The following is a 21,139-nucleotide window of genomic DNA, read 5'->3' as shown; positions in this document are numbered from 1 at the left end:
CTTAACAGGGCGACTCAGAGGAAGACACTGTCCCTTTTCACAGCTTGTTTATCTGCCGGCACAAGAGACTGAGTCAGGATGTGCGGGCGCAGCCGGGGGCTCCCCCCTCCCCGACACACACCCAGGAGAGCAAACAGAGCCTCTGCCTGCGCGGGACTGGCGAAGGCAAGAAACCAGCAGCTTTGAAGCAGCTCCAGGAGCGGGGTGGGTGCGAGGGAAGTCGCAGTCCTCTGCTGAACACCTTGAGCAAATGAGTTATTTTGGGCGCCCAGCAGTGTAAACACCCTCTTAATGCAACCTTGTCTTACTACGGAGAGTAAAAATAACGCCATCAGCGTGGTTGGCCTTCCATGTGCAGCATTTTCCAGTGCGTGGGCAGGCAGATGCCTCTGCGATACGTGGTGGTGAGTGAAGTGGGCACCAAAGCCAGAAATGAGGGAGGTTTCCTCTCGCTGAGGTGCTGGGACCAAGCGTGGGGCTCCCCGGACGGCCCCGGGGCCAGCCCGGCGCTCGGCTCCGGCCACTTCTGGCAGAGGTGCCAGCGCAGGGACAGACACTGACAGTCGTTCCTGCTCTGCTTGGTCAGAAAACCAGACAGGAACGAGTCCCTGCAGCCTGGCCAGCGCCTGGCACCCCGGCTTGCCTGGCCCTGCGCACCCCAAACACCCCAATACCCCCCCCGGCGAGGAACCGCTCCTGCTCGTGAGCCGAGTGAGAAAAGTCTGTTTCTGCCAGCCCTGCGGCTGTTTGTCCCACGTCACCCAAAGCAAATTAAACACATCCTGAGCGCGGGACCTCGGGCTGCCGAGCACATCCAAAGCTCTCGCAGGGTCAGGGAGGAAGAGCGGGCTTGTGCGGGCAGAGCCAGGCCCTGCGTGCTCCAGCGTGAGCCCAAACACGCTGGCACGTGGCACCGCCGATGGCTGCAGCGCCCGGGAGCAGCGTGGGGAGCGGGGCCGGCAGCTACTGGGGGGCAGGGGGCTCCCACTGCCGCCAGCCCTCCCTCGGCCACGGCCCCAGCCCCGCAGCAGCCTGGCAAGGGAGAGGGATCCCTGTACCCAGATAGCTGGAGAGTCGGGCAGCCCCCTGGACCCCCACCCCCCATGAGCCCTCCCTGTGTCCACGGGAATGGCTCGACCCTGCTCTGCCTGCGCTGCCAGCACTGGGGGGTCTGGGAGGAGGAAGAGGGTGACGCTTTCCGTGGCTGCTCCCAAGTCTGACCGAGGGGAGCGGGTCCCCATGGCGGTACCCCGGAGCGCTCCGGTTCGTGCCGCGATGAGGCGGGCCCTCCTCTGGGTGGTGAGAGCGGCCGTGCCGACAACGGCGGGGCACCTGGCCGAGGCTCCCCCCGCCACCTGCGCGCCCCCAGCCCGTGCACGCACGCAGTGGGGCGGTGCAAGGCTGGCTTCATTAAATCCAGCTGCCCCAAGCTCTCCCTCCGCGAGGATCTGCTGCGCTCGCTCTAACCCCCCTCCCTCGCGGATGGTGATGGAGGAGGGGGCTCCCCCGGCCATGGCCGCAGCGCCGGCACCAGCTCCGCTCCTTTGCCAGGGATGCCGCCTTCCCAGGGCCCCTCTGCCCGCTGCCGCGCTGGGTAACACGGGGCTGCGCTGCTGCAAAATGGAGCCCAGAATCACCAGGAACGCCCAGCTCGCGGGGCTTCTCCTTGGTATCTGCTCTCAGCAGGTGCAGGCCTTGCCACGACACCGCCCGTACCAAAATCTCGGCATGCTCAGACCTCACCGTCACACCATCCGTACCAAAAAGCCCTTGGCCTTGCTGGAGGAGCTGCACCTCTCGCTGCAAACCCTCCCAGCGCGGCGCTGCGGCATGCCCCAGCCAAAAGCATCGCCGGCAGCCAGGAGCCCCTCGCCAGGACCCCCCCGAGCACCGGGGGTGCGGATCCAGCTGCGCCACTGGGCCAGGGTGCACCAGGATGTGGGGGAGCCCGGGACAGCCCGTGTGTGGGGCCTGTGGGGTGAGCCCCCCATACACCAAGTGACAGACCCCAACTGCTTTCAGGACGTCCCCGAGGTCTTCAGTACCTGCCACAGCCCTGGGGGGAGGCACCGACCACCAACCCCCCGGGCTCTGGGAGCAGAACAGGGTGAGGGGTCCTGGGGAGCGGGAGGGGACCCGTGGGGCCGAGGAGGGTTTCCAGCGTGCGGCTGCCTCTGGCGTGGGGGGCTGCAGCGTCCCACCAAGGGCCAAAGAGGGGGTGTCCCAGGAACAAACCCCACCCTTGGTCCTGGCCCTGGTCAGTTTAAATCACCTGAAGAATAACCAGTAACCAACCAAAGTCTGCTCCGGGGGTGAAACTTCTCAGGACCTCGCTCGTCACAAGCCACGCTGCTGCTCAGGTCCTGAGGGCACCCCCAAACCCCGGGGACCCCGTGGGGGTGTGGGGTCTCTGCCCTCCGCCCCTGCTACGTGTCCCGAGCCTGTTGGGTCCCCCCTGGGGTGCAGAGGCCAGGCCAGGGCTGGCAGCATCGCCACAGCCCCGTGGGGCCAGAGACCCCCGGGCAGGAGGGGGCAGCCGCCCCCGAGGAAAGCGCCGGTCCCTGCGCCGTGCCCCCCCCGCAGACACAAGGTTTCCAGCACATTTTCCTCCAACAGCAAAGTTTCCAGCACATTTTCCCTCCGGCCGCTGCGTCCCTCAGGGATGCGGTTACGGGAAGGCGGCGGGGTGGGGGGACGGGGGACACACGACACTGGCCGCGGCCGTCCCGAGCAGCGCCCGGGCTCGGAGCGCGGGGGGAAGAGAACTTTATAAGGAGAAAACATTCCCCAAGTTTCTGGCACCTCGGTGTGGATGGCACAGCCCCTCTCCTCCCCCCACTTTTTTTTTCTTTTTTCCCTCCCCTCCTCTTAACCGGCGCCGCTTCCAGCCCTGCCCGGGGGGGGGCTCCGGGGGCCGGCGGCGAGGGGCGGCCGGGGCCGGCGCTCCCAAGCAGGAGCTGAACCCCCGTCGGCTTTTTTTTTTTTTTTTTGGGTGGTTGTTTTAAATAGGTGGGACCAAAACCACTCCGTTTCCTGGAAAAATTGTTTTCCCTTTCTTCCCCTCCGCCATCCCCGGCGGGGGTGTGCGCGGCGGCGGGCGCGGTATAAATGGAGCGAGCGGCGGGGCCGGGCGGCGGGTGCTGAGGGGCACCGGGACCGGGACCGGGACCGGGACCAGGACACGGACCAGGACACAGACACGGACACCATGGCCGAAGGTAAGTCCACAGGACAATCCCCCCCAGCAGGTGCTCAGGGTTTCTGGCACCCCCTGGATCCCCCCCCCCACGCCGTTCCGGAGCCCCCCACAACCCTCCCAGCACCTGCGGCATCTCCAGCGACTGGGAGCCGGTGCCAGAGTCAAACTGGGCGACAGGGAATGGGAAAGGGTAAAACGGGACGGCGATGAGGGGAGCACCGAGTCCTCCTGAGCCCCCTCGTGCTGCTCCCCACGCAGCTGCAAAGCTCTCGGCTGGCCGGAGCGAGTTGCAGAATGAAGTTTGGGGCTATTTAAAGCTTTTGGTGGTGTCGGAGAAGAGCGTTGGCAGCTGGACTGGGAACATGTGCCCAGGGCCCACCCTGGTGCGAGGAGGATTTCTGGTCAGAAGTAACGCTCTGGCCTTGGGAATCCTCCACGCGGGTGGCTCTCCAGAGCTGTGCGAGGGGGCAGAGACACCCCCCGCCTGCCCCAGCGCTGCCTCCAAACTCCCAGGAAAGGGGTCTGTGCGATAGCGATGGGGCCAGAACCCCGGGGGAGGCGGCATCGCCCTGCTGGGTGCCCGCGGCTGAGCTGCAGCTCTCGCTCCTGTGTGGTGGTGCTGGGGACCCGGCTGCCCTCTCCCTGCTTGTCCCTTGGCACTGATCACTCTGGGAAGAGACACCTGTGCTTTGAGAAACAATCTGCTTTTTGCTAAATCCCCTGCGGATGATAACCCTGGGTGACTGGGACGAGGAGGAGCCCAGCCCCGCTCTCTTAACGCACTTACTTGCAATAAGCCTGGCTGGGCGGCAGCGCGGTTCACACGGAGCCGTGCTTCTGCTCCCAGAGGGGGAGGTGACGAGGGAAAGGACCTTTCTGTGCCCTGGCCCCGCTCCGGGGCCCCCATGGACCTTGCCCTCATTTACGGGCAGTCCCAGCTCTCGCAGGGCAGTGGGGAGCGGCGATGAGCCCAACCGCCTCCCTGGGCTGCGCGCTGCAGGGTCCCCCCCGCCCGGGGAGCCGGGTTCCCATTTAGCTCAGGGCCGGTGGTTTCCATCCAGCACTGGCCCAGGGAGGGCTCAGTGACCACCACTGCTGGCACCAGGCAGGGCACAGCCACGGAGAGCCGTGGCAGGGGGGCGATGAGCCAAGCATCCCCCCTCCAAGCCGCCCCGTCCCTGGCTGGCGCTGAGCTCCCCGCCTGCTCCCCTGCACTAAACACTTTTGCTTATTCTGGCAACCGCCAGAACATGCCGCGAGAGCATTCAAGGGTCACTGGCCTTGAACGGTGACGAACGATATCGCATCGCCCCAGCGCCGGGGGGAACGGGCACAGCCTGGCCTGGCCTGGGAGGGCGACTGGGGATCAGACACCCCTTTGTCACCGAATTCACGGTCAGCCTCACCGATTTGTCAGCAGTCGCGGAGCAGTGAAGCGGCCGGAGAGCTGCCCTCAGCCTGACTCAGGCACAAAACCATCCCTGGCATTCCCCGGGCTCAGCAGTGCTCCTTTGGGGTGGGGGCACACAGACAGGAACCCCCGGCCGACTCGGTGCCGGATGCCGCGAGCCCCGGGCTGGCTCTGGGGCAGGCGGTGCCCCTGCTCCACGGTGATGGGCGCAGCCGGCACACGGAACAGGGCCCAGAGCTGGGTGGGGAGGGCAGCGCTCGGCTGCCGGCCTCTGCCCCGGCGATGCCCGGAGCCCGGCACGGCCACACACCCAGCACCGAGGTCCCAAAGCCCCGGGCTGAGGGTGGGGGGAGCAGACGCAGAGGGGAGAGGTTGTGCACGCCGCTGCCTTCGCAGAGCTGGTGCTGGAGACGTGGGACCTGCAGTGTGAGCGCAACGGGCGGGAGCACCGGACGGCAGAGATGGGCTGCCGGCAGCTGGTGGTGCGGCGGGGACAGCCCTTCACCATCACCCTGCGCTTCTCGGGCAGAGCCTACGAGGAGGGGGTGGACAAACTCGCCTTCAACGTCGAGACGGGTGAGTGCCGCCGAGCCCCTGCCCCACGCTCGCCCCATCGCACACAGACCCCGTCCCCATCCCCGCCCGGCAGAGGTTGGTGCTGTGCAGCTTTTATAGCAAGATGGAGAGAAAAGGTAGAAACTCTGCTCCATTACAAAAGCTGAAGGGAAGCGATAAAGAACTAAAACAAAAAGCCACTGCTGCCTCCTCCTCCTCCTGGGGCCCAGCCAGACTCAGCGCCACACCGGAGCTGCCAGTTCAGCAGGAAGTGCCTCGGCTGCGCGGGGGAACCCACCCAAGTCTCTTGCCCTTCCGAGAAACACCAGCAAAAGCGAATCTTTTCAGCCAGGGGCTTTCACAGGGCTTTCGCTGATGGCCTTTTTACCCAGCCACCCCTGATCCCCCATCACTCATCCCCAGAGCCGGGTTTGCTCAGGAAGCACAAACTCTGCAGAAAGGAAACGTTCACTCCCGTTGAGTCCCCCCGAGCGGTGCCGCAGCTGGTGCCCGGGCGCAGCATCCAGCAGGTTCCGGGGGCTTCTCCCACTGCTGCTGGAGTCCTGGCAAGAGCCCACAGGGAGGGGCAGGGACAGGGACGTCACTCCTGTGGCCAGAGCTGGGCACAGGCACCGGGCAGGGGCTCGGCCCCTGCCAGCTCGGAGCAAAGGGAGAGGAAACTTTCTTGGGCAAGAGTTATTTTGGGGCTGCAGTGTCCTGCTGAGTCAGCCAGGCCAGAATTCAAATTGAAACTGCACCCGGGTTTCCTCACAGCGTAAAACACTCTTTTCCTCCAAAAGCTCCGATCCCACTGTGGGGTGACAAACACAAACCCAGCACCCCCCAGCTTCACCCTAAACCGGCGGCTCCCCCGCTGCCCCCCCGTCCCAAGGCAGCTGTGGCAGGGGCTCACCCACCCCCCGGGTTTTTAGGAGGTGGTGCCGCATCCTGGGCCATCCCCGGCTGGTTTTGCCAGCGAGGAGAAGCCCCACGGCACCGAAGACACAGGCCGGTGGTGGCTGTCATCGGGCTGGAGCACGGCCCCGGTGCTCGCGGGAAAGGGGCAAAGGTGCTTCGGCTCTCGCCAAGGCCCACGGCCACGACCCCTCATGGGGGCTGGACCCGCAGCCCCGTCGGGGTGGGGGCTGCCAGACCTGCCGCCCCCCCCAACAGTGAAACCACCGAGGCTGCGTGTCACCTCCCGCAGGAAAGGGGGGAAACGGCTCCGTGCAAAGATATGGGCTGTATTTTTAAAGCAGCTGCATTTGAAGAGCCCTGCTCAGGCGCCTGGGGCCCTGCGGGGATGCCGCGGGCTTTGCAGGCAGGGAGGAGGAGGAGGAGGCGGCGGCAGGCTCCCATGGCTGCCCATCCTCTGCCAAAGGGACAGGGTTAGCTCAACCCGTCCTCCCCAAAAGGCCAGAGAGGAGAAACCGTGTCACTCTCATGAGTTCATGAGTATTTTTGGTGACTCGCCTGGCGTCCTGCCCACGCTGCGGGCGAGGGCTGGCGGGGGACCAGCGGAACGTGGCGGCACCGCAGCCCCGGCTCCCGCCAGCCCCACACAGGCCCCGGCACGGCCGCGGAGCCGCGCTTGGCTCACCGCTGCCTGGCGGAGCGGCGCTGGGAGCCGGCTCGGCGCAGGTGGCCTGGCCACAGCCGTGGGTGCCGAGGGGCTGGCGGGGATCACGCCGTCCCGGGCTCGGGCTGTGGACACTGATGTAATCACTAATTGTGGGATGTTTGCAGCAACGCCTGAGCCTGCGCACACACATCACGGGGCTCCCGCTGAGAGCACCCCGGCGCTCATAGCTGGGCTGTGCCGGGGCCCCCACGCCGCGGGTACAGGGACATGGTGGTTCTGCTGCAAGCAGAGAGAGGAGGGGGTGCAGCTGAGGGGGGGGCATGGCCCTGCCTGGGGTGAGCACCCATGGGCGAGTCCCTCCCTCCTGCCCCTTCCCAAACAGCAAGGGACATGCCTGAGCTGCCCTGCGCCCCCAGTACCCCATAAACCAGCCAGCAAACACACTGGGTTGCAAGAGCCAAGGGCCGGACAGTTGCCACAGGGTGGGGGGCACGGGAACCCCGTGGGGTGCACGGGGGGAAGGTCCCCGCGGCGTGGGGCTCCCAGAGCCCCCAGGAGAGCTGATGCTGACATGCTCTTCCTTGGCAGGGCCCTGCCCCGTCGAGACATCGGGAACCAGGTCCCACTTCGCCGTGACGGACTTCCCGGAGGAGTCGGGCTGGAGCGCCGTGATCCAGCAACAGGACGGGGACTCCCTCTCCGTCTCACTCTGCTCCCCCCCCAGCGCCCGCGTCGGCCGCTACAGCCTGACGCTGGAGATGTCCACGGGCTACCAGGGCGCCAGCTGCCACATCGGGGACTTCGTTCTGCTCTTTAATGCCTGGCACCCAGGTGAGGCTTTCACCTTCCCGGGTAAGAGGAGCACGAGCCACCCCCCAGCTCTGCCAGCACATCCCTGGGGGTCTCACGCAATCACAGAATCATCTCGGTTGGAAAAGCCCTTGAAGCTCCTCCAGTCCAACCATTAACCTCACACTGACCGTTCCCAACTCCACCAGATCCCTCAGCGCTGGGTCAGCCCGACTCTTCAACCCCTCCAGGGATGGGGACTCCCCCCCTGCCCTGGGCAGCCCATTCCAACGCCCAACAGCCCCTTCTGCAAAGAAATCCTTCCTAAGAGCCAGTCTGACCCTGCCCTGGCGCAGCTTGAGGCCATTCCCTCTTGTCCTGGCGCTGGTTCCTTGGTTCAAGAGACTCATCCCCCCTCTCTGCACCCTCCTTTCAGGGAGTTGTAGAGGGCCATGAGGTCTCCCCTCAGCCTCCTCTTCTCCAGACTAAACCCCCCCAGTTCCCTCAGCCGCTCCCCATCAGACCTGTGCTCCAGACCCTGCACCAGCTCCGTTGCCCTTCTCTGGACACGCTCGAGTCATTCAAGGTCCTTTTTGGAGTGAGGAGCCAATAGTGTCACACCATGGCAGACCCCAGGTGCCCCAAGCCCTGCCCTGGGCTCAGACCTAAGCAGAAATCCCCCCTTTGCTTTGACTTCCACACAGTCCCCACAGCAGGTTGGGGCCACAAGCACTGTCCCCCCGCCCCAGGACACGCACAGCCCCTTTCCCAGTCCGGGCTGCCCACGGGTGCTCACCTCTGTGGTGCTGGTGTGAAGTCCTGAGCAACCCCCAGCAGCAGCTCCCAACTAGGTAGCAGGCAGAGGAAAAGCCCCTTATTACCCCTAATTACCCCTAATTAATTGCCCCCACCTGGCCTTGCCCACCCTCCCACCCCCGCAGGGCTCGGGGTGCTCCCAGGGCCGGCTGTGACCATCCTGCTGGGATCGGGGCTGCCTGCTCAGCGCAGGGTGTAACAACCCCGGGCAAACGACAGCCGGGACGTTCATCTGTCCACGTCCTTCCTCTGCCCCGAGCACCCCCGGGCCGTCCCGCTCCAGCTCCCCCCGGCCAGGCCCGGGCTGAAACGCCCAGTTTCCTGAATCCCAAACACTCCGGGCTGGCTCTGCCGAGATAAGGACCTTTAGGAAGCTTTGCTGGCCCAGCGCTGTGCCGAGCACCGGCGCTGGGGATGTGCGTCTTGGGTTTTTTTCTGAAAACATTTCCAGTAAATGGTGATTTTTCCATCAGTAACTGCTGTGTGAGCAAAATAGCTCCAGCTGCGATCTCAGCCAGTGCTCCCGATTCCCACCGCTCACTTCTCCCACCAGGGAGGTTCCCCCTCCTGGGAAAAGACCCGACTCTGTAAAACAAAAGGGAGGAAAGAAAGAGAGAATAGAATGGAAAAGAAAACCCCAAGCCCGCTGAAAATTTTTCATCAGCTCAAATCAACTTGGGTCAAAATTCTCCAGCAGCTGTTTCAGATGGGAGCAGTTCCAGCCCCTGTTGCCTCATTTCCCACCAGATCCATCTCCAGTCCCTGCCCGGCACATCCCAGGGACCGGGGAGCCCTGAGCGGGGCGGGGGCTGCGGGGCAGAGCCCCGTCCCCACCTCTCACTCTCCCCGCAGAGGACACGGTTTTCCTCCGAGATGAGGATGAGCGCTGCGAGTACGTGCTGTCCCAGCAAGGGCTCATCTACCAGGGCACCCGTGACTACATCACCTCCACCCCCTGGAACTTTGGCCAGGTGAGCAGGGCACGGCCCCCCGGGACCCCCAAACCCCCCAGGACCCCTGGCTGAGCCCAGCCCGTGCAGCCCTGGCGAGGCAGGGTACGGGGGCTGGTACCCCGTGTGCGCCCCTGAACGTGCACCCCAAACGCCGGCAGCGATCTCAGGGAGAGTGCGGATCATGAGACAAAAAAGGGAATTTCCACGAGGGGAACGTGCTGATTTTGAAGCACGGGGGAGCAAGGGGAGCGTTCCTGTGCGGCTCCTGGGGGCCCCGGGGCTGCACGCTCCTAATCGGGGAGGCCCCACGCTGCACTGGGAGCTGGCGCCCGATAACGCGCTCCCCGGCACCGCGCCGGCTGCGCCGATAAGGCAGCGCCCGCGTTACAGCCCCCCGCGACCGCGCTGGGCCCCAGCGCAGGGGAGCCCCGGCCGTACCCCCCTCAGGGCTCTGGGCTGTCCCAGAGGGGCTGCGGGAGCGGGGGGTGCCTGTGGTCCCTGCCAGATCCAGGCCTCGATTCAGGGAAGGGCTGTGACTCAGCCGGCGATGGGAAATCGGTGGTTTTCCCGGCGGTTGGGTCGGTGCCTGACCCCGATGTGGCGGCTGCCGGCAGCAGGATCCGGCCCCGGTGCGAGGGCGGGAGCTCGCCTCGGGCTTTGCCGGCCGAGCCTCTGCCGGCCCCTCGCCGCGGTGGCACAAAGAGGGGACGTCACTCGGCGGGTGCTGACTTGGGGAGGGGACCCCAGGGCTGCATGGGCCCCCCATGCCTGGCAGCTCCGCTTGCAGGGGCATCGTGGTGAGCTGGGAACGGGGGAGCCCCCGTGCGCTGTGGGGACCTCACACACCTTTTCTCCCCGCTCTGCACCAGTTCGAGGAGGACATCTTGTCCATCTGCCTCAAGCTGCTGGACACGAACCCCAAATTCCTGAGGGACCAGGACCAGGATTGCTCCCGCCGCAACGACCCCGTGTACATCGGCAGGGTGGTGAGCGCCATGGTGAGTCCCGTGGGGCTCCCCAGGGTCCCCAGCACCCCACGTCCCCCCAGCGACAGCTGTGACAGAGAGATGGCCTTTGCTGTTCCCCGCCAGTTACACCAGTTCTCTTCCTTGGGGTGTTTCGCATCCCCTTTACAACCTTTCCTGCTATTGCTTTTATATCGTATAGATATAAACGATCCTTTTAAGAGGAGAGAATGGGCACACGCCACCCCGGGAGCAGCCTTTGCTCCTCGCTGGCTGCTGCAGGTTATCCGACTCAAACACCAACCCCAACTCCCAGGCCTCTAAAATCCAGCCCCAATTAGCACATCCTAATTACAGTCTCCCCGCCCACCCATGTTCCTGCTCCCTCCTGCATCCCCGCCAGCTCTTGCACAGCTCCAGGGTGGCTGATGGGGGTGACAGCACGTGGGAGCTGGGGGAAGGTCCTTTCCCCCCCTCTCCAGCCTGCTCCTGCCCCTCCCCACCCGCCGTCCATCCCTCTTGTCCTGCCGCAGGTAAATTGTAACGACGAGGACCGGGGGGTGCTGGCGGGGCGGTGGGACAACCATTATGAAGACGGGATGAGCCCGATGGCCTGGATCGGGAGCGTGGATATTCTCAAGAGGTGGAAGAAGTTTGGGTGTCAGCCAGTCAAGTACGGCCAGTGCTGGGTCTTTGCGGCTGTGGCGTGTACTGGTGAGAGCAGATGTCTCCCCTGTCCCCCTCCCCGCAGGACGGGGTCACCCGTGGCCCCCCATCGCCCACCCCGGCCCCCTGCCCTCCACTGGCTCCCTGGGCTGCAGCAGGAGGGAACAATTTGATTACAATTAGCCCGCAGTGATTGCTTAGCAATTAAAGTCTCAGTTATTCTAATTTGTCAGGAAATGGAGGGAAAAAACCGATAGAAAAGGGCTCTGGCTTTTCAATTAGCGATTCCTCCCCAGCCAGGCAGAGAGGGAGGGGCTGGATGCCCAGCACAGGAGAGGGAAAGTGGCTTTAAGGTCAAGTTTGCAATAAAGTCATGGATCCACTGAGATCAAAACAATTTCCCTGTCACTGGGGCAGAGGGGTTGGGGCAAAGAGAAGGAAAAATTCCAGGCTCACTTCTGTTGAGAAGTGCACACACACACACACGCACACACACACACACACACACACTTGCATGCTCGCGCAGTTTCACCCTGAGAAAAACGCTGCACTTGTGTGCGTGTGCATTTATCTATCACAGATATACGAGACCCTTTTTAGAGGAGAGAAATAGCAGAAAACTAAAGTGGATTTTCCGCAACTCACAGAAGTTTATAGCCTCCCTTTGAAGCGCTGTAACTACCTCCCCATTCCCCGGGGAGCTCCGCTCGCAGTAGAAGGCAGCTGTGAGATTAAATAAGAGGTTGCAGTGCGCTGCTGCCCGTGCACTCCCTCAAAAGCACTCGCAGCCGCTTTTGTGCCTTTTTTCTCCTGCCATATCAAAACCCGGCAGGCTGTCGGCGCCGCGTGCCACCCATCTCGCCCGCGGCGACTGCGGGAACCAGCTCGTCCTGGGGCTGAGTCCCTGGGCACCCCTCTGAGGAGGGGAGGGAGGGGCAGGAGCCATGTGAACCCTGGGCTGGGCAAACCCGGGGCTCCACGGGACAGGAGCCCCGTAACCCCGGACCCCCCGGGGCCAGGACCCCGTCTCAGCCTGCCCTGTCTCCCCGCAGTCATGCGGTGCCTGGGGGTCCCCAGCCGGGTGGTGACCAACTACAACTCAGCCCACGACACCAACGGCAACCTGGTCATCGACCGCTACCTCAGCGAGCTGGGGGTGGAGGACCGGCGCTCCAGGGACATGATCTGGTGAGCGGCACGGCGGGTCCCCAGCCTGCCCCCCTCCACCTCCCCGGGGCAGCCACAGCCCCTTGCGCCAGGGGAGCCCGAGGCCCCTACATCCCGTCTTCCCTTGCAGGAACTTCCACTGCTGGGTGGAGTCCTGGATGGCCCGTCCAGACCTGGCAGACGGCTACGATGGGTGGCAGGCGCTGGACCCGACGCCCCAGGAGAAGAGCGAAGGTATGGCGAGCCCAGCGCGGGTGCTCCGTCCCCCCCCCGGCGTCTTGCCCCCGAGGTGGCCGAGCCCCAGGCGGTGACGGTGGCCCCGCTCCCCACAGGGGTTTTCTGCTGCGGGCCGGCCCCCGTCAGAGCCATCAGGGAGGGCGACCTGCAGCTGAAGTACGACATCCCCTTCGTCTTCGCGGAGGTGAACGCCGACGTGGTGTACTGGGTGGTGCAGCGCGACGGGTCGCAGAAGAAGAGCATCCACTCCTCGGTCGTGGGGAAGAACATCAGCACCAAGAGCGTGGGCAAGGACAGCAGGGAGGACATCACCCACACCTACAAGTACCCAGAGGGTATGGGGCGGCAGTGGGGGCAGAGATGCCCCGGTAGGGGGGTGGCTGTTGGGAAACAGAGTGGGGAAATGATTAATTAATGCAGCAACTGCCCCAGGGATCAGGGCAAAGCAGCCCGGACCGTGCCCTCCCAGTACCCCCCTGGGAACCACGGGGTTTTTTTACGCACCGCAGGGTCTGAAAAGGAGAGGGAGGTGTTTGCGAAGGCAGAGCACGAGACGCGCTCCCTCAGGGAGGAGGACGAGGGGCTGCACCTCAAGATCAAGCTGACGGAGGGTGCAAACAACGGCTGCGACTTCGACGTCCTCGCCGTCATCAACAACAACGCGGACGTGGAGCGGGTCTGCAGGCTCATGCTCTGCGCTCGAACCGCCGGCTACAACGGCACCGTCGGGCCCCAGTGCGGCATGAAGGACCTGCTGAACGTCACCCTCGCGCCCCGCGAAGGTAAGAGACCGGCTGGCGGCGAGGAGAGAGGGTGCTTCGGTGAGGACCGGGGTCGGGTCAGTCGTTTTCCCACGTTCAGCTGCATCCCACGGTGCCAGGGCTGGGGATGGGTCCCCCCGGCAGAGCACCACGTCCCGCTCGGGACCTGGGGTCAGCACGAGCCTCCCTGCAAACACGGCGTGAGCCAAGGCTTCGCTCTCACCTTCCCCATCCCCGCTCCCCCAGCCCGGCCCTGCCCCGCACCCCAGGGGTTGTTGTACCCCCACCAGTTGTACCCCCGCCACCAGTTCGTCCAGTCAGAGCGCTCCAGCCCGGCGTGGGGCAGCAGCTGGAGGTTTCTGTTTAATCCTGTGGAGTAACAGCAGCCTTAAAGCACAGCCTTAAAGCTGAGCCCGCTCCCAGAGCTCGTACTGGGTGTTTATCCACCAGGCAGCCCCGTGTCACCCCCTTCCCCAGCGACGGAGCCCCGGGCTGGCGGGGGCTCGTGCGAGCGGCCGCTCTGTCACGAGGCTGCTTGGTGCTGGGGGCTTCTTCCTTAGTTCCCGAGCCCTGCGGAGATTCAACCTGTGATGGAAGGGTGAGGAGCGGGGCTGGGGCAGGGGCTGGGAAGGCGTTTAGAGCAGGACAGAAGTTGCTGCCGAGGGAGCGAGCGGTGCAGGGCAGAGCTGGGCTGGGCTGGCGTCTCCGGCGGGATTTCCCCCGGGCAGGGGGAGCGGGACCGGCCCCGGTCGCAGCCTGGGGGGAGCAGAGGCGCCGGGCTCTGTTGGCCGGGCTGGGTGCAGCAGCGCTGAAGCTCTCGGCATCTCCTTGGGCGGCCACGACGTCTCGCAGCGCTTCGCCACGGAGCTCTCCCGGAGCGGGATGGCTGAACCTTCATTTGCTTTGTTACAAATTAGCGTTACCGCCTGGTAATTAAACAAGAGTTTTGATTTATGTCAGTTTTCCACAGGCCCTTCAGAGCCTGGAAACGTTAATACATCTAGAACAGACTAATTTTTAATCTACGCCAAGCTCTGCTCTGCTAACGGGCCGTACCAAGCGCAGCGCTGGGCTCTCTGCTGTTTGTTGAGCTGCATTAAGGGAGTAACGGCCGTGGCTGCTCTCGGCGCCGCCCAGAGAAGCCGGACGCTGCCTCTGCTCACACTGAGCCCCCCTCCCCATGGTGTTGGCAGGTCCTAGTGCCCACAGAGCTGCTCTGGATCCCTCTGCAATGGGGTCGGACAGAACAGTGGGGTCGGAGCCCCGCTGGCCTTCAGGGTCTTTCACATTCCCGTCCACAAGCCAATCCACCATCGTTTCCTCTGTGACTTTAATTACGAGCTCCTGAAGCTTCTTCCCCCCAGCTCCTGCCTGGGCATACGGACCCCGGGCCTCCCCCCATTGCCGCCCTCAGGGAACCCCGACACAGGGAGCCCAGCCGGAGCGGGGCCGGGCCCGTCCCTGTCCCCGCAGCCTCAGCCGATGCTCCAGCAATTCCCGTCCTCGCCGGGGACGCCGGGGCTTCGCTGCCAGCGGTCACGGCCTCGCCGCCTCCTTCCCCGGGGCAGCTCTGCAGCTGGCTGCCTCCAGCCTCCCTCCTCCCCTGCACAGCCCAGTCCCCCACGGGCTCTGGGATAAACACTGCTCAGAGCTGAGCGAGGGCAGCTGCCGGGGAGTTGGGCTGCCTCCCGCCACCGACCCCCGGCAGCGCCCCGAGGCCCTGGCTGGGCACAGGGTGACCGGCTGCAGGTATCAGCGGCTCCTTTGGGAAATGCCGGCGATCTGGGGGTTAACGACAGCCAAATATAACCTGTTTCCTTTGGGAAGTGATTAGGATTGACACCCCCAGTACAGGCTTGTTCGGGGGCTCCCCCCAGTTCTGGGGGAACCCCAGCCCTCCCAAGACTTTCCCGTCCTCACAAGGTGCCTGGAGAAGCTGGGGCGCTGGGTCGGGGAGGGGGTGAGCCCTGACCCCCCTCTGCTTCCCCTTCCAGATAAGTGTGTGCCGCTGCGTGTCCTGTATGAGAAGTACAGGGAGAGCCTGACCCAGGACAACCTCATCAAGGTGGTGGCTCTCCTGACCGAGTACCAGACCGGCGACGTCATCGTGGCTGTCAGGGACGTCTACATCCAGAACCCCGAGATCAAGATCAGGGTAAGGTCCCAGCACCCCGTCCCGGGGGGGTTGGGGGGGACATTTCCCACTGCAGTCACCCCGGGGGGTTGGTCCCAGTGACCCGAGCCCTGGGGCTGGGGCAAGCCCACCATGGTGGGGATGGGCAGCAGGTCCTGCACCCCTGGGGACCAGCGTCCTTGGGGACCAGTGTCCTCGGGGACCTGGCTCAGCCCTGCCAGGCTCAGGGCAGCGGGAGCACTGTGGCCCCCAGTCATGGCAGTGCTGGGGCTCCAACCCCTCCTGGTTGCAGATTTTAGGGGAGCCGATGCAGAATCGGAAGCTGGTGGCAGAGATCAGCCTGGTGAACCCCCTCGCAGAGCCCCTGAGCAATGGCCTGTTCGTGGTGGAGGGCGCCGGCCTCACCGACGGGCAGCAGATCAAGGAGCTGTAAGAGCTTTTCCTCCCTTCACCCGGCCGGACCCTTGGGAAGTGGGGGGGGGAGTGGATTTTTGTGCCTGGAGGCCCCCAGGGCTCCACTGGGGGCACAGCGGGAGCTGGGGCTGCACTGGTCCCCACGGGGCGGGGGCTCAGCCGCGCCATGGGGGTCCCTGCTCCCCAGCACCGTCCTGCGGGGGGGCCGAGTTGCCGTGAGGGAGAGGGGCCACCCCGCTGACCCCCTGCTCTCCCCCAGTGAGGAGCCCGTGGAGCCACAGGCGGAGGTCAAGGTCAGGCTGGATTTCGTGCCGCACCAGGCGGGGCTGCACAAGCTGATGGTGGACTTTGAGAGCGACAAGCTGACGGGGGTGAAGGGCTACCGCAACGTCATCATCGCGCCCCAGCCCAAGTGAGCGGCCATGGTGCCCCCCCACCGCAGAGACGCTGCCTCCCCTCCCGCTGCGGGGCTCGCCAGCCCCCCCCCTCGCTTTAGCCCGACGGTCCCAGTGGCCTGTGGTAGGAAACCACCAAAGCCCAGCCTGGCCCCGACGTGGTGGCCACGGCGCCACGCTCCCCCCCCCGCCCCGGGAGCGCTCGGTGCTGCAGGGAGAGAATTGACAGGAGCGGGGACAGGAGAGAGGGGCCGGGGGCATTTCGGGGCTCCCTGCAGCAGCCACTCACTTCACCCCGCGGGGTGGAAAGGTCCCCATCGTGCCTGTCCCCCAGCCTGGGCGCAGCAGGGACCCCCTGAGCCCCCCAGCCTGGCCCAGCCGGGCAGCGGCCGCCCCCCCTCTCCCTGCAGCGCCGACAGCCCCGGCCCGTGCAGCAGATTTCACAGAGCGAACAGCAGAGCGACCTGCAGCCCGACCGCACTCGGCCAGGCTCACGCGTGCCCCTGCCATTCTCTGAACGCAACGCGGTAGCGAAAAGATGGTGTACTGTGAGCTCAGAGCTGTTTATATGCTATATACATATATAACAAATTATTTATAGCTATATAAATATATATTGCATATAACCCTACTACGTAGGTAAAGCTTTAATAACTGTTTCTGTCACTACAAACACTGTGCAGTGAGGGATGGGATGGTACCTTGACATGAATTAACCGTGCAAGCACTGAATAAAAACTCTTTTTCACTTTCAAAGCCAGACCTGGCCCTTCTTGAGCTCCCTCTCCAAAGAGTGGCCCCCAGCAGCTCCTCGCCCAGTGCCTGAGCGGGTGGGGGCAAGTTCACCCCCAGCCCAAGCTGTGGGTTTGCTGCTGTGGCCAGCGGTTGCCACGCTAAAGCCACACTGTCACCTCCCTGTGCCCTGAGCCGCAGAGCCGGCACAGCCCGGCCTTCGGGGTTGAGCGTCTTATCCCAAGATGAGAAGTCCTGCCGTACCCAGAGGGAGCGGTGACCCCGCGGCAGATGCCACACATTCCCGGGGCGTTACAGCAGGAATGGCACCGTGCTGCGACTGCGCACAAAGAACAGGGGAGAACCTGCACAGGAAATTAAACCAAGAGATTTTGCACGCCCAGGCTCTCGTCGGGGCTGCCCACGGGCAGCTGCCAGCGCAGGCAGAGAAAGGGCAAGGCCAAGGCACGAGAAACCCACCTGGGAGCGAGCAAAAAGGGGTGTCAGGGATGGGGAGGGAGGGCAGGGATTTGTCTCAAGCCTGAAGAGGGGTCAAGGCACCGCAAAGCACTTCCCACGCCAGAACACAACCCTCCTGCTTTCTCCCCACACACATCGTGGGAGCCTGCCCCTGTTAAACAAACACCAGAAGGACCATTCCGGAACTGGTGGGCTCCTGCTGCGGCCGAGGGTTCCGAGGGGACGCGCCCGGCCCAGGCACCGCCCACCCCAACTGGGGGACAGTCCGTAGCAGAAGGGGACCCCGCTGGCTGAGCCCACCCCCGGCCGGCCCCAGCCCCCCTGAGGATCTGGGGTGGCTGGGGAGCTGGGAGCCTTCCCCGCCCAGGACAACCCGTCCTCCCGCTGCCCTTTCTGTTTATCTTTCGGATGAGATACGATCTCCACGTGCAGCGTTCGAGGCGCAGCTGCTCGCCTCGCCCCAGCCTGGCGGGGGGCCCACAGCCACACGTCCCAGCGCCCCGGCTCCGCTCACCCCCAGGGAGGACGGGCAGGAGCTGCTGCGAGGGGCTGGGGTGGGCGCTGCTGGGCCCCGGCTCCGCACAGGGCAGAGGGTTCGTCGGCCGACAACATCTTTCAAGACAACGCTCCAGCACGGCCACACGACCCTTCGCCCCCCCACCTCGGGGGGGTTTAACCACCACATCCCCCTCCTCCTTTTGGCGAATGCAACCAGAGAAGGCAGCGGGGCTGCAGTGGGGATGCTGGTGGGGAGGAAGGGTCTGGGATGGCTGAGGAGCTGCCAGGAGCAGCTCTGCGAGGGACAGAAACCCAGAGTGCCCACCCCACGGAGCGCGGGAGGGACAGGAGTTCCAGGAGAGACGGGGACCCTCTCCCCCTCCTGCGGCCGGGCCCACGCCAGCCCCCAGCTCCGGCAGCATCAACCCCCCGAGCAGAGCGCCGCAAAGGAGCAGCGGTGCCCGAAAGAGTTAACAGCACGAACCCAGCGCTGCCTTCCCTTGTCAGGAACATTCCTCAGAGCCAGCGATGATGCACAGCCCTACTTTAAAGAGCATTTGTTACACACAGCTCTGCTGAGCCAGGCTGCAAGCTGCTCAATGCCTGGTTTAAAAATAACCGGCAGCTCCTCTGGTTCGAAGCTGGGTCCTGATAAAATAAACATTAGCACAGCTATTTCTGAAGGTCACTCCCATCCATCTGAGGCTCGGCAGAGCAAGGCTGCTTGGACGAGAAACGAGCTCGTAAGAGACTCCAAATGGTGCATTTAGGGTTTGGCTGGCGCTCAGGCTGGTTTCTCCCCATTATCCAGCCACCCCCCCCCTTCCAGACTGTTTGCAGAGCCCAATGAATTACTTAAGGCACCTCCACCAAGTCCACGGGTGTTTGCCCCACACACCTTCTTAGTCGCCCTTTAAGGACCGCGAGAACCGCGTGACTGCCGCCCCCCCCCCCGGGCAGAGCGGGCCCCTCGGCCGCCACAGCCTGGGACAGCTTCCCCGCGCCCACCCCCAGGTCCCCCAGTGCTGGACTGTGCTACAGCCACGAGACTCCTTGGCCCTCCTGCCAAGCAAGAGATAAATTATAAGTTAAATATTTACAGCATCCATTGCACAGGAGGATTTGTAATTCAGCATTAGCCCAAGTGCCAAAGCACTGCGAGACTGTTTACGCGCAGGGGAGAGGTTATTAATACATCTCAGCTCGCCAGAGATGCTGACTTGCCAAGAAGTGACTCTAAACTCATTTTAGACTTGAGGACCTTTAACTTACCTTCACTGATGGATCTCGAGTAGAACAAACCACCATAAATCAGCGTGCACAAGTACAATCCTGTGGGATTTTCAAATCCCACCACCCCTCCGAAGCTCTCCCTCCTTCTCTGCCAACACAGACGTGTTTTTACACTCGCTGAACTGAGGGGACACCTGAGGCACCAGCAAGCAGCGAGAAGAAAACACATTAAAAACCCCAGATGGCAAGAGCTGCTGCGGGAAGCCATCGCCCTTTTGCAAGGCCACAGGAGGGGCAGGACACCACGAGAGACGCTCCTCTCAGCGTGGCCATCGAGTAGAGCCTCAACTCCAACAGCCCTTCTGTGTCTGCTCAAACCCCTCAGGCAGCCCCCAGAGGGGGAACAGCCCGCAGCCCACCCCACGCTGCTGTCCCAGCTCTGCTGGCTGCCCCCCGTCCTGCCCAGGCTGCACTCCCAGACAAACCAGTAAGGAGACTGGGGAGAGCCGGCCAGGCGCTTGCAGCGGACGGGCGTGCTTTCCATCAGCTGCTTGCCTCTTCCTGGAAAGACAAGACCCTAAATGTGCTTATGATTTATTATTAGTTCTCACACTGATTCATTTCAGCAGCAGCACGATGCTTGACCGCAGCGAGCCAGCCGGGCAGCGACGCCACATCAAACCCCGAGCAGAGAAAAACGCCGACAGACACGTATTTGCAACCACTTCCAAGGCCCCGGGCTCGATGGGGCCGCAAGACGCCCGCCCCCAGGCCGCTGCACGCTGGGTGGGTATTTCTGTGCCCAAAGCGCTCGTTTACCTTAAACATCCCCGTCCCGGGGCTGCTCCGCTGGCACCTGCGCTGGCTGGTCCCCTCTCCACCCGGGTTCCCACCTGCTCGAGAACAGGAGAGACACGGCCCCAGCACCTCATTGCCACCACGGTGCCACGGCCGGGTAGCGGCACCCCCGGCGCTTCACCCCCAGGTCCCTCCGTGAACCCCGGAGCAGCCAAAGAGAGGCCGAGAGCAGATTTGGGATTTTCCCCGCTGCTGCTGACCACAACAGAACAGAAGGCCTATCTGAAGCTACTCCATCTCCCAATACAAATACTAAGCATTCCTCGCCCCAGAGCATGAGGAGAACTGTGAAGACACATGGTTTTAGGTGAAGAAAAATGTTTCCTAGTTGTCCTGGGTTTGAGTTAACTCTGTGCCAGAAAACACACCAGGCAGACGTAGGGAGGACTCAAATGGGTGTCCCATATTAATACACGCTTCAGCCTCCGTTCCCTGCAGAGCACACAAAGTATCTCAAAAAGCGTATCCAACAACTGCGGCAGAGTAGATGATTGTCATCTGCTGCGGCAATTAGTGGCAGATGTCCCGTCACCGCACTGGGACAGCTGCTCCCCTGACTCACGCAGCAGAGGCCGGGCACTTCAGGACCAAGGGGACGCCAAGCAGGGGGTTTGGGGCACGTTCCCAGAGCTGCTGCCCCCTCCACGCCCCGGCACCACGGCGCTGCCCACGGCACAGCCAGGAGCGCTGCCCCCCCCCAGGGCCTGGCAGGCTCCTGCACCCGCAGCCTCCCGCGTTCTGGACCAGCGTAACCATGAAGCTTCATCTGCTCCAGCATATGCAGAGGCTTGGCAGGGCATCAGCCTTTACTGAACTCCTTGCTAAATGGTGCTGTGTGAAGCCCCTGCTGAAAACACAAAGAAACAAACAATTTTCTACCTACTGTTGCCTTCCAGCAGAGTTTTCACACGATTCCTGCAAGTGTAAAAGAGGGGGAGGAAGGGGAAGGGGAAGGCTGCGGCAGCTCCCTAGAAGACACGAAGGCATTTATGTTGTAATTCCCACCCCTGTCTCTTCAATCCTCATTCCACAAGACCTCACTTTTCACAATATAATCCCGTAAAGAAGCTTATTTGCTTCGTGGACGTGCTAGAGCAGCTCTGAGCTGGGCGCCTCACCCAGCCTCCCCGCGGGCTCGGCGCGCTGGCTGGCACAGGGACCCCCCGCCTGTCCTAGATCCGCCCTCAGCAAGTGTAAAGCCGCAAAATCCAAGCCTGCAGGTATGTAAAACCTCACACTTTGATTTTTCCTTTCCAAATCAGGTGCTGCTCAACCGAGGCAGCTTCCTCCACCC

At 63.6% G+C, this 21,139-nt stretch overlaps 1 protein-coding gene and 1 long non-coding RNA gene across 3 annotated transcripts; one reads left to right on the top strand and one right to left on the bottom strand.

The window, feature by feature from the left end:
• Positions 1 to 3,021: 3,021 nt before the first annotated feature.
• On the top strand, positions 3,022 to 16,800 carry TGM2 (transglutaminase 2). The gene is made up of 13 exons (XM_074843497.1): positions 3,022 to 3,218; positions 5,007 to 5,186; positions 7,336 to 7,578; positions 9,205 to 9,323; positions 10,175 to 10,303; positions 10,804 to 10,984; positions 11,989 to 12,124; positions 12,234 to 12,337; positions 12,436 to 12,675; positions 12,850 to 13,122; positions 15,096 to 15,256; positions 15,528 to 15,664; positions 15,909 to 16,800. Exons 1-13 carry the CDS (start codon positions 3,209 to 3,211, stop codon positions 16,063 to 16,065), a joined length of 2,070 nt encoding a protein of 689 aa, XP_074699598.1. The 5' UTR covers positions 3,022 to 3,208; the 3' UTR covers positions 16,066 to 16,800.
• On the bottom strand, positions 16,674 to 19,514 carry LOC141931414 (uncharacterized). 2 transcript variants are annotated; one of them, XR_012625571.1, is made up of 3 exons: positions 19,027 to 19,514; positions 17,257 to 17,407; positions 16,674 to 17,141 (listed from the first exon to the last, which is right to left on the bottom strand). It is a non-coding gene; the product is annotated as an uncharacterized LOC141931414 (long non-coding RNA). The 2 variants fall into 2 exon arrangements; XR_012625572.1 differs by having other exon boundaries at positions 17,257 to 17,401.
• Between the last annotated feature and the right edge of the window lie 1,625 nt (positions 19,515 to 21,139).

The sequence above is a fragment of the Strix aluco genome, chromosome 17 (assembly GCF_031877795.1).
Source record: "Strix aluco isolate bStrAlu1 chromosome 17, bStrAlu1.hap1, whole genome shotgun sequence".
Classification (NCBI taxonomy): domain Eukaryota; kingdom Metazoa; phylum Chordata; class Aves; order Strigiformes; family Strigidae; genus Strix; species Strix aluco.
This window is presented reverse-complemented; position numbering and strand designations above follow the sequence as displayed.